Here is a 12,464-nt window from a genome sequence, read left to right as displayed (position 1 = left end):
ATTTTACATTGATAGTGCATATAATAATTTTGCCAGGGAGTGTACATTGTGACTTTTAGATTTTGCTTGTTGAATAAGCACGAAAAACACCATTAAATGTTATTCAGTTAATTTTCCAAATCGATATGTTTAATTTAGGATGGAAGGACAGAGGGAAACTAACATAGAAGTGACATTTCGGACATCCCTCCACAAAGGTCTACTTTTGTGGACGAACAAGGGAGCGACAATAAGAGGAGATTATCTGTCTCTGGCCATATCCAAAGGATATGCTCAACTCAGTTTCAATCTAGGCAAACAGACTGAACCATTGCTCATAACAAGTCTCCATAGAGTGGACGATGAAAGGTGGCACACGGCACTCATAGAAAGGTAAATTGAATCATGAGAATTGAAGGTGTTTAGTTTTAAAAATTCGTCATTTATTAATATTTAATTAATTTTCAATTCGAATTTAGTGTTTCAACTTAATTGCAACCTTTAAAAGATAGCAACATTAATTTGTTGAATGTCATTTATTTTTGTTTTAATTCTAATTCAGAGATGTCAGCACTATTATACATTTCGTAGGAGTCTGCGCAGTTTCTTTTCGAACCTTCACAAGGTACGTTGTCCAATTTTTCAACAAGAAATAAGCACTTTTCAAGCACTCAAAAACTTTTTAAGCACTTTAGAAAGTATATAATTAGGCAGGGTTGGCAAGTTTTTGACAATTGACGGTTTTATCCGGTTTTAACCACCATGTCAAAAAGAAAAAAAACTTGACAACTGTCAAAAATTATGAAATTTTGAATCATTTAAAACGAATGGCATTTTCATGCTCTACTACCCGACTGTACACCGAAATAGATTGGGGTTGAATTAATTGTGAATGCGTTGAATAACAGTGTCTTTTTGCATTATACGTGGCGAAAATCAACATGGTAAAGGGAAAATTAAGCACTTTTCAAAAACGCCCAATGAAAAAAGCACCTTTAAAGGCTATTAAAAGATGAAAATCGAAAATAAGCACCTTTAAGCACTTTTTAAAAACATACCCTGCTTTACTTTGTTTATTCGACACGGCGAGAATTGATTTAGAGTTCGTTGTAGATGTTTATAATATTTTCTTCTTCGGGACCAGCTCCCAAAAGATGTTACGATTATGTTTCGATAGCTATTATGATTAGTTATATTAATTTCCGAGGTGAGTCATATTTTAGGTTTTGTTCTCAATGTGTTGTGCCGATCGTTTTCATGTATTTAACTGAAAATCATTTATTCAACTGAAATATTGCTGCTATCTTATTAATAACTTGATTACTGTTACAAGATTTTATTTCAGTTTATTTGGTGAAATCAATTATTATTTCAGTATTATGTTTATTGTTCACTATATTATTAAGCCGAATAAAATGTTCTTAAGATACTTAATTTCTCAAGGTTTAAATTTTGCAATATTATTTCTTCTCTCTCTTTTCTACTTTGGTAAATAATTTTAGCTGGTCCGTCATTTTACAAACATACAGAAGGTAAATTGAATAATTGAATATCACCATAAACAATGTTTCTTTTTAATGTTGATCGTGAAAACAATCAACAAAACAATCAGCAAACAATCAACATTAAAAAAATTAAATTGAAACATGAAATTTCATCAGTCATTTGAGACTTTTTACACAATAGGTTGTGAGTGATTCAGATTGTCAGTTTTATGGGGAATACTGAATAATATTTTGTAACAATAATTCTGGAATTTATCATCAAAATGTTTTTCAACAGTCTTCTGAGATAGTGGGGGTAATGCCATGAAATGATAAATCGTAAATTTACTGTTATTATAATAATACAATAACCAATAATAAACACGGTAAATGGTAAAATCACATGGTCCATATTAGACTTTTAACATGTTTAAAACTAGTCAATTTGCATAACTATCGATTAGGCTAATTAAATCTTAATTTTTCTCTCTATCCGACATGGAACAGTTAATTTGAATTATCATTGGAACTATCAATTAGGATAATTAATTCTTAATTCTTCTTTCTATCAGCTATGGAACAGGTGGTCAAATTACTTATACTAACTTTGCAGCAAACTTCAATTTCGCTTAACATTCAATTGAGGTAATTACCCCAATAATTGCAAAACATCGAAACGAAACTTTTTAGTATTTCTTTTATATCTGAAAGGAAACACCCTCAAAATTTGAGATTTCTGTCTTTTGAAAAACGTGTTATCTAGCATTACTCTCGGTTAGGGTAATTACACCTAATTATCGCGATAATTGCAAAATATCGAAATGAGCTTCTTTTCAGTTTTTCTATTAACCTCATACAGAACGTATGTTCCAAATTTTAACTTTCTAACTTTATGGGAAAAGAGAGAATTAGTGATAAACGAATAAGGGAGTGAATGCTTTAATTTATATACTGATAGGATCGGTGTTATTCAGTTTTTCACTTCTGAAGATAAAATCTCAAAATAGTTATTTATAAATATTGTTAGTCAACAATCATTTGAGATTTCTGCTCCAGTGGTTTTGTTATGTAGACAAAATGTGGAGAGGACAAAACCCTTAACAGTAATACATGAATCTGCCGATGTTATAACAGTTTTTTTTTCCTAAGAGAAAACAATTCACGCCACAAATTTATATAACAGGGTTATTTTTTTCTGCCCGTATTCCTGTATTCGGTGCATACTGTTTTGAACTTTTAATAAAAGATGCTGCAAGCAGTGACCTTGTAAAATAAAGAAACTTAAAATCACATTTTTTGAAATCTTTTAAATGAATGAAAATCCCATTACGATATTTTTAGGTGCCCCCCAAGCCACAATTACGAGTCGTAATCGCAATTTTTTATACATCAAAATACAGCGGTAACAAAAAACGGTAATCGCGGATTACAGTGCCATTTTCTCGACGCACTCTGAACTGAACCCAAGAACTTTGTGAGACGTAATTTACATATTATCACATAAATTTGCCGCATAATAATATTTTTCTTCCTTTTACTCATTGGCAAAATGGGTGTTGTTTTGTGTTTGATGGCGTGCGCACCTGATTTGGACGTCAACACACTTTTCAACTGTGTTCAAGAGTAATATTGAACAGTTCGCATACGCTGCTATGGCGGCTGCTGATGCTTGATAATTTTTTTAGAATTCTTTTCCGTTATTTTAATTTTGTTTTGTAATAAGTTGTTAGCTTATTTTTGAGATATGGGACCCGAGAGATCCCAAAAATACTTTTTGAGTTAAGAGAATTTCATTTTAATAAAAGAGAATTTCATCATTTGAACAATATTTTTTTATTGTTTTAAGTAAGAATCAGAAATTCTAACCTACAGTTCAAACTGGATCGTTTTCAAAAATAATTCAGGTGAATATCAGAAATAAGGAGTGTCCCAAACTGATTGACACGGGGTCCCAAAAGGTTAGAGTTTAAGCAAGATGAAAAACGATGTCAAGGCCTAAACTTACCTCTCAGAATTAGACAACCATTTTACCAATGGGTAACCTGTGATGGTCGGCGATCATAATTTTTTGATAATTATTTCTAATTTAATTGAATAATGTATAAAGAAATACTTTTTTTTTTACATCAACTGTTTTCTTTTTATGAATTGCGCAGAACCATCAGCCTAATTTTGGATACTCTGCACGAATACATTTTATTACACTGATCTCTCACTTATGCACCTTTTTCATTTATACGACAATTTTTATAGGTCCCAGTACATTAGATAGGAAAATAATGATAAACATCCTTCGATTATGCGTCGCTTTAAAGATAAATTTTTCAATTATGCCCCGAAATTTTTGGCTGGCATTTTAATTTTTTAATCCTTTAAATATTTTTTCTTTTAAAAAAAATGTTTCAAATTGAAAATGAAGCAAATGAGCAATCCTTGTTACAGATAAAAAGAAATATATGTTGTTAGATCCTATTGAATTTGCTTCCCCCTGTGACCTTTTCATTTTTGCTGTTTCTGGAAAGAGATTCTTTCTAAAATTTTGAATAGGGTGTCTTATCTTTTACACCAACAACAATGAAAGCCCATTCATCTTTCAGAAAATGACCAATTCCTCTTGTCCAGAGGTTAGTTTTACCCCCATGTTGTTTTCTAGAAAAAGAAGACACCTGGAATACGAAAGATGAAAGAGACCGCGATCACTTACTTGCAGTCAGATGGACATTATAAGTACATAAAAGGAGGTGATCTGTTTAGTGAAGGAAATATTTGAACAACTTATTGTGCAGCATATTATGACGTCAAGTATTTTTCTTAGAAATTTATCATGTGATATGTTTCACCCCCTCCCATAAAACTCAAATTTTTTGTGAAGAACTGTTCATTTATATCTAACTAAAACTTGTGAATGATGAGAACGTAGTGGATGATACTGACGAGATGATAAAGTTTCTCCAAATCACACAGCAGTATTGAAAGCTTTAGACACTATTCCTGACTATTTACAATTTAATTTTGCTTCTGAAACACCCCCTTATCCCATTTATATGAACTGGAAAAAACTGTTTTCGAATAACGTCGGCGAAAACAAACACAAACATGTATTAAGATTATTTTGTAAGAAAATAAATTGTCTTAAGGTATGTTAAATTTTTTCTTTGTATAATTATAGTAAATACCAAAACAGTATAAATATTAACATTAAATCTTTAGAAACATATTTATTCATATTGTCACTGTAATTTACGTTGCGTTTTAGAATTTTGAAGTTTTTCACTTATGCGCCTCTTTCACTTATGCGCTTTTTTCTCTTGGCCCCTTACACCGGTGCATAAGTGAGAGTTCACTGTATATAAAATTAAAATTAAATTATGTATTGAAAATTTTTATTTTTATTTTTAGAAATATGAGATATGGTACGTTAACTATAGATGATAATCCACCTGTTAGCAACACTTCTGATCCAGGAGCAACGGAGCTCAATACAGATGGAATGTATTGGATAGGTGGGTTTGTTTTTTAATCAAAATATTTTAGTTCAAAATATTTTAGTTAAATAGTTTGTTATATCAGGTTAAACATTATGCATTGAATATCTTGTATATTATAGTCAGGCTTTATTAATTCTACATTCTTTTTCATTTTTTTCTCTACTGATTAATCAATATTTGATATGCGAACATTTTAGTTTTTGTAACATGTTATTCATTTGATTTATTATTAATTATTGTAATGAACTAATTGTTTTTAGTTTCTATGCTTATGCTATGATTATATAAGTAATATAATTGAAATAAGATGTTATTTCCCACTTTCAAAAACAAAAAAATACTATTAGAATTCTATTCAAGGTTCATAATATAGAATTCTTTATATTTTATAACCGTCATTGAGCAGCTGACCCAATTTTCGGGTATACGGCTACTAATGTTCAACTCCGTAGCCTTGTAATTCTTAACCTATACCAGAAGACAAGGGAACTCCTGGATCAAGTATTAGGAGAAATATATTTGCCTTAGTGGAGGACTTTTTCATGGAACTAACCCGCACTTGCGTTACAGGGAGAGGAAAGCCACAAGACCTCTCATGGTTAGCCTGATGGCAAGAGGACTCTAACCGTCTACCGCTGAGGATATTTTACGTCAGCACTGAGATTGGTACGAGTCGAGTGATGAATTCAAATTCCAGCCATCGCTAGGATTCAAACCCAGGTTACCTCGTAGGGAGGCGATAGCTTTTTCCCCACGAGGTAAGCTTGGAATGAGAACATTTACTTGAAATGACATCTAGAGATAACTGTCATAATCTCGAAATGATTCTATAGAAAAAATTTCTGTAAAATATCAGATATTCAATGTTAAGAGCATTTCCATAATTAAATATCACCAGATATAAATATTTTTCATGGAAAGCCTGATATAAAGTAACTGATGAATGTCACTCATGCAATTTGTATATAAATAAATACGAAAACAGTTTTTAATGTATAATATTTGGAGATACTTTTCAATAATTTAGAAATTATTTTATGGAATTGCGTTGCAAATTAAAGAAAAATCAAGCATAGTAATCGAAAAAAATAATGAGAACATTTGAAATGACATCTAGAGATAACTGTCATAAACTCGAAATTATTCTATAGAAAGAGTTTCTATAAGTTGTAGATATTCTAAGTTAACGAAGAGTATTTCTATAATTAAATATCATTAGATATATATATTTTTTTATTGAAAGCCTGATATAAAATAACTCTATGATGAATGCCACTCATGTAATTTTTCTCCATTTGCCATCATTAGGTGGCTGTCCAAGTCTTCCCACTGCCCTTCCCGAAGATTACTACCACGGATTCCAAGGATGTATAGAATCCGTTGTAATAGACGGCGATCCACTACATCTGGTGATGCATGGAACAGGCGAAGTAACCTTTTGTGATGGATCCTGATGACATTCAATAAGTGCCTTTCTCTGTTGTAATTACAAGCCATAAAAAAAGAGTGATGAAGCCAGCTTCATATTTCTTCGTGAAGCCATCTGGGATGTATCCCTATTATGTCCCCGGAGAACATCATTTTTGTTATATCTATATGAAGCTAATAAGGAGATATGGAAAACTAATAGCCCGCCCTCAGGTGTGCAAAAGGAAATCGAGGGATTGGAGACGTATAGTGACGTCTCGGTATTCAAATATAGAATTTCTTGTTGATATATACGTTTTTGGAACTATTTCAAAGTGTGACTTTTTTTGGGAAAGTCATAAAATGGACGTTTGGTGTTTCGTGTCGTGGTTAAAAACAATATCTACCGAGGAGAGTTGAAAATTTTGGTGATGATTGGCGAAATTTGCTATATCGAATTAAAATATAAAATCTTTTAAAAAAGTCAGTTATAAAAATTCGTTTCAATTTTCCTGAAACATTCGTAATAGCGAATTAAAAGATAAAATATTTTAAATAAGTCAGTTACAAAAATGTATCTAAATTTATCTCAAACGTTCGTTATATCGATTTAAAATATAAAATATTTTAAAAAAGTCAGTTATAAAAATTTATTTAAACTTTTCTCGAACATTCTGATGTTAACATTGAAGAAAGTAAGAAACAATTGAAAGACTGAGAAAGAAAATTATAGTTAAGAATCCAATTATATTTTAGACATTTTACATAAATTAAATTGATTACATGGTTTAACGCATTGTTTAGGAATTATTTTTTTATATAGGATAACGTAACTTATGCAAGAACGAAATGCAAGAAAGAAATTTGAACTGAAGTTTAAAATAGAACTAAATTTTAAAGTACGAAAACAAAAACATTTAAATTAATTTTGAAAATCTATACAGATTATAATTTCTCTTTCTTACGGTCGAACTTAAGGTTGGCTGAATTCATTCTTTTAAAACTAATCCAGCATCTTATCTACCGATCTTAAACTAATCGAACACTTATTTCGATTGAGACATTGCTTTTCCGCATTGCATTCCACTTCCCACAAACTGATTAGAAGATTTTTCAATTAAACTGATACTAACTGATAACATAATTTCTAACCCCGTATTTTCCTTCTGATCATCAAATTTGCTTTCCTGAATAAAGAAGGTAGTAAGATAAAATCTGTTTACTAATTTGAGCAAGAGTGGAATCAGGGAAAGTTAAACTTTGATTGCTTTCACAACTTTAAGCCTAAACCTTAACTAATTTTTGAAAAATATTTTGATAGAATTGTTCTTGCATATAGTTATGGACATATTCCAATTGATATTAAAAAGAAAAAACTATATAAGACAACATATACTCTCGAGCAACTAATCAATTCAGTTATTATCTATTTATTTCAAGATATAAAATTTATTTAACTGGTATTTAGATACCAAGACAATCAAAATGAATTCTATGAATTTCTTATTGAAACATTTGCAAACTATATTGTTCTAATAGAATTATATGCTACTTTTTTTCTGAAATTTGCATTTGGATAACAGCTTTATTTCTTTCCTTTAAAATCCAATTTGAGTATATTGCTTATGTATGTTTTAAAAACTGCTTCAGAAGCCGGAAAAAAATACGAGAACTTTATAACCTTGAGAAAAATAATTTAACTTCTAATTAAAATTAAAAAAAAGTTATTGCTGTATTTGAATAAAAACGTTTTAAATTCATTGAATGGAAAGTTTCGTAATTCAATTTTTAACAATCGACAACAGATGGCACCACGACAGATTCCTACTTAATCGTTAAAAAAAATATGTTCATCATTTTTGTGTCACTCATCTCAGCCGAAGTCAAATAACATATGAAAGATTCCAGTCCCAAATTCAAAATGAAGCATTTATTCTTTATTGAATTTGTTATATGTTTTTTAATATTTGAAAGAAAAACTTTTGTTAGTTAATAGGCCCAAAATGAAAATTCATCATATACTAAAAAAATTCAAGTTTACTTATTTAATAAAAAGATAAAAACAAACAAAATTAAAGAGATAAGTAAGACAGCATGTTTAGACACATTTAAAAAAAAAAAAAATTTCCTGAGTTTAAGGCACATATATACCTTAATAATAATTACGTACTTAAATACTATTATTAAAAGAAAAAAAATTAAATAAAAAAAGTGTTCTTTTTTAAAGAAAGAAAATTTTAAATTAAAAACAGTATTTTTTTCCTTTTCGTTCTATCATTCAACAAATAAAGTAAAGGTAATTGTTTAGTAACAAAAATAAAATTAAATTAAATTTAAAAGATAACTGGAACAAATCATAAAGATCTTCAAAATTCCCCAAGTTTAAGACACATATAACTTCGTAATGAATACTAAAATAGTATTTAAAGAAGGGAATTTTAAAAGAGAAAAATGAGTGGTTTTTAGTTCCATTCCTTAACAAGGAATTCAAATTTATTACCAACAAAGTAACAGTAACGAAGATTAGCAATAAAGATAAAATTGACAAAGTATTTGTAACAGAGATAAAATTGAAGAAAACTGAAAAGATAAGTGGAAGAACGTGTTAAATTTCGCATTTACAAAAAGACAAAGATAAAATTAAACAATACTAAACATTAAACGGAAGAGCATGCTAAATCATCTATTTAAAAACTTTTTCCCAAATCTTAGAGACACAAATATCTTCAAACTAAACATGTGTTAAAACAGTATTTAAAGAAAAATTTTAAATGGAAAAATATACTTTGTTTTATATGGTTATATTTCTGCTGTTTCTATTTCAAGTTGATTGTTTCAAGCGCACTAAGATGTCACTTAACAATTTATTAATCAATCTAGCTCTTTAATTACAAATAAAAGTATTGAGTGCTTCCAAGTTTGCTGCTTTGAACTGTTATAGTTTTTGAACAAAAATTGACTAAACGAACAAATTTCTCACTGAACTGTCATTGTTTTAATATTCTAAATAAACAAATTGTGTTATTTTATGTAATATGTGTTTTTACCAGTTGGAAATGAGAGTTTAAAATAAAGAATTTTTATACTTGTTAATAAAATTATCTCCTTTCTTATATTTCATTGATCAGCATTTTTTTCCCTTACAAACTGAACCACGAATACTGTTTTTAGCTTAGTCTTCAAAACGTTATTTTTTTTACAAAAATAGAAATTGCTTATGCTATGAAATTATTGAAGGGCTAGTAAAATGATGAACCATACTTTCTCAATGGCATTTTTGCTTTGAAATGTTAATTTTTTTTTCCAGAAAAATATGCAAAATGTTAATTATTTTTCCAGAAAAAATATTCAAAATGTTAATTATTTTTCACAGATATTTATATCAAACGTAAACTATTTCTTTCCAGACTTCAAAAATTCGCACAAATTTCACTAAAAGAAAGTGCGCATAAAAATTTTATCTTCTGAATAAAATCATTTTCTTTTAAAGAGAAGCAAAATCATCCTAACGAAATCAAAAGTGTGGTTCATCATTATTTTGTCCCAATCCTTTAATTTTTATGAATATTTAAAAAATGATTTAAAAAATACCATTGTTTTTACATAGAATTAACGTAACCGAAACCAAACTAAACTAACCTTGGTTAAATAAATAATCCCAAAAAACTTAAATGGAAAGACATGTTTGAAAAATTCACTTGCTTCAAAAACGTTGAGATGGTAATGAAAATCGACATGTTTCGAGTGCCTCAAAAATGTGTTTCACTTTTTTTCCCCAATCGACGTTTGGTGAATCTTGAAAATGTGTGCCGACTTTTGAACGCTTGAAATAATTCAATTTTTATTAACATCTTCATATTTTTTAACAATATTTAGATATAATATTTCATTATTACATCAAGCTAACCTAGGCCAGCTAGGGTAAAAATAGGAAATAAATTGAAAAGGATATTTTTATTATTTAATGCCTCAGAGAGGGAAGATGATGGAGAAAAATTATAGTTCTTTGGCTTAAAAATTAGTAGATATAGGATTTTTAAGTAATATTTTCCCTTCATTAGCTAGTTCATAAGGAATAATTGATTCTAATCATCCCAACCGGAATGTTGAAATTTTTGGAAAAAGAGGTGATTCAAGAAGCATTACTTTTTAGACTTCAGTCTGTTAATTTCTTTAAGGGGCCTGCCTTCAAAGAAAAAATATTTTTTTTTAAGTCAGGATTTTTTAAATTAGATTTACTATATTAATTAATAATACGAAGTGTTAAAACAGTCTTTTAAAGAAGAAATTGTGAATCTTCTACTTAGCTGCTTCTTAAACAACTTAAAACAATTCTCAAACAATTCTTAAACAATTTTCAATGATAGCTCCCGACCACGTGTTGGGAAAAATATCGAAAAATTTTAAATTTCAACGGGATTAAAGTATTAATCAAAATTAGAAGATGTTTCCAAAAGAAAAAATATTATTTCCAAAAAGGCAAACTTAACGTACGCGGTGTTGAAGTTGATCTTTGATCGACTACGAAAAATTAAATATAAATCTGCTCGGAAAACTGAACCATTATAAACTTAGAAAATATCTCTAAACATGAAAATGGGATGTATTGAATCTGAGAAAATTTTGTTACCTACAAAAAAAAAATTCGTTGAGACAATGGCTTTATAAGTTTAACGTCATACGATCATAAATAATATTCAGTACCGCTAAACTTCGTCAATTTTTATAGAGTATATATTGACGAACTAATTATTATGAACAAACATACTTTCAGGTAATTGATGAAAATAATTTGTTTTTCTACAAAGTATAAAAGTAAGCACTTACATTTAAAAGTAACAAACGTAACCAAGTTCTGAAAGTAAACTTTTTCAATTAATATGCCATGTAAAATGATTTTTCGTTTAGTGATATTCAAGAAATTTATTTGTTATAATTTCATCAATTTGACTTTGAAAAATTATTAATTAGCGTATTTGAGTTCACTCCTTCCTCGAGCCACTAAGATTGTGTCCCAGAAGTTAAAAATCAGATCATAAGATCAAAAGATGGCTTTCCTGAAAACCCTATTAGGACCATATTTCCCAGATGACGGCTACCCCCTATATTTTGGGGGTCAGAAATCAAAATCTGTTGAAAAATAGGTAGGTTTATTCAGAGTAAGTTCCTTTTTTTGTGTCTGATTTCGAATTTTAAAACATCGTCTGCACTTATTAATTAGCATATTTGAGGTCACCCCCTCGAACTATTAAGATAGAGTCCCAGAACGGAAAGATCCTATGATTAGATCAAAAGTTATTCAGGATGGTCCGTTTTTTTATTTTGAGGACTGTATATCTTTAACAATTGGTAAAGAACACAATACTGAAACACTATTAAGGTTTGCGCACTTAACGAACATTAAAAACTGCTTAAAAAAAGTTTTTTTTTTAATTTTAATATTTCTTTTGTTTTTAATATTTTTTTATTCGTAATAAAATTTAAACTCGGGAAGTAGTCCCAAATGCATGTCTGAGAAAAATATTTTTTTAGAAAAATTAGTACGATTTCATACATTACTTTGAAACACTGAAAGAAGATGCATTACGATTTCATACATTACTTCAGACTTCTTTACAGAAGTCTAAAGTAACCAAATTTTTATAAAATGCTACCAAATGTATCAAAATAGTTTATTTAATTTGATAGTTTATTTGATTTTATCTACAAAAGACTTTAAGCGTCTTAAGAGATAAAGTTAAACTGGTAAAATTAATAGTGCCTTGATAAATTTAAATAAAAAAATAGTTTTGAAATAGTACTAATAAGACCGCTAATTGATAAAATAATTATTATACTGTAAACAAATTGCTCTTAAATGTACTACTACTAATAATAAATCTGTAAAATCCGGGTGTTTTCACACACATTATCATTTTGCAGATAACACTATAAACATGCAATAAATACACATATTTTTCTTAATTAACTACAGACTTCTTTGAATATGTTTTAAAAATCAAATATATGAAACTGGAAGCTGTACTGCCATGGTAGCGATAGCTCATTTTAGACTAAGTTTCATTTAAAACTTATACATTTTTCAGACTATTTAACAAAGACTGGA

The 12,464-nt window shown here is 29.0% G+C and overlaps 1 protein-coding gene across 1 annotated transcript in view; it reads left to right on the top strand.

Moving 5' to 3' along the window:
* Positions 1-8,482, top strand: part of LOC107441737 (agrin) — a 342,845-nt gene extending 334,363 nt beyond the window's left edge. The window contains exons 28-30 of the mRNA XM_071183001.1: positions 139-372; positions 4,863-4,966; positions 6,260-8,482. Coding sequence (XP_071039102.1) covers positions 139-372; positions 4,863-4,966; positions 6,260-6,405 — 484 coding nt within the window. The 3' untranslated portion in view covers positions 6,406-8,482. The remainder of the gene's footprint in view (positions 1-138; positions 373-4,862; positions 4,967-6,259) is intronic.
* Positions 8,483-12,464: the final 3,982 nt, after the last annotated feature.

This window comes from Parasteatoda tepidariorum, chromosome 7 (genome assembly GCF_043381705.1).
Source record: "Parasteatoda tepidariorum isolate YZ-2023 chromosome 7, CAS_Ptep_4.0, whole genome shotgun sequence".
NCBI classification, from domain to species: Eukaryota; Metazoa; Arthropoda; class Arachnida; order Araneae; family Theridiidae; genus Parasteatoda; species Parasteatoda tepidariorum.
This window is presented reverse-complemented; position numbering and strand designations above follow the sequence as displayed.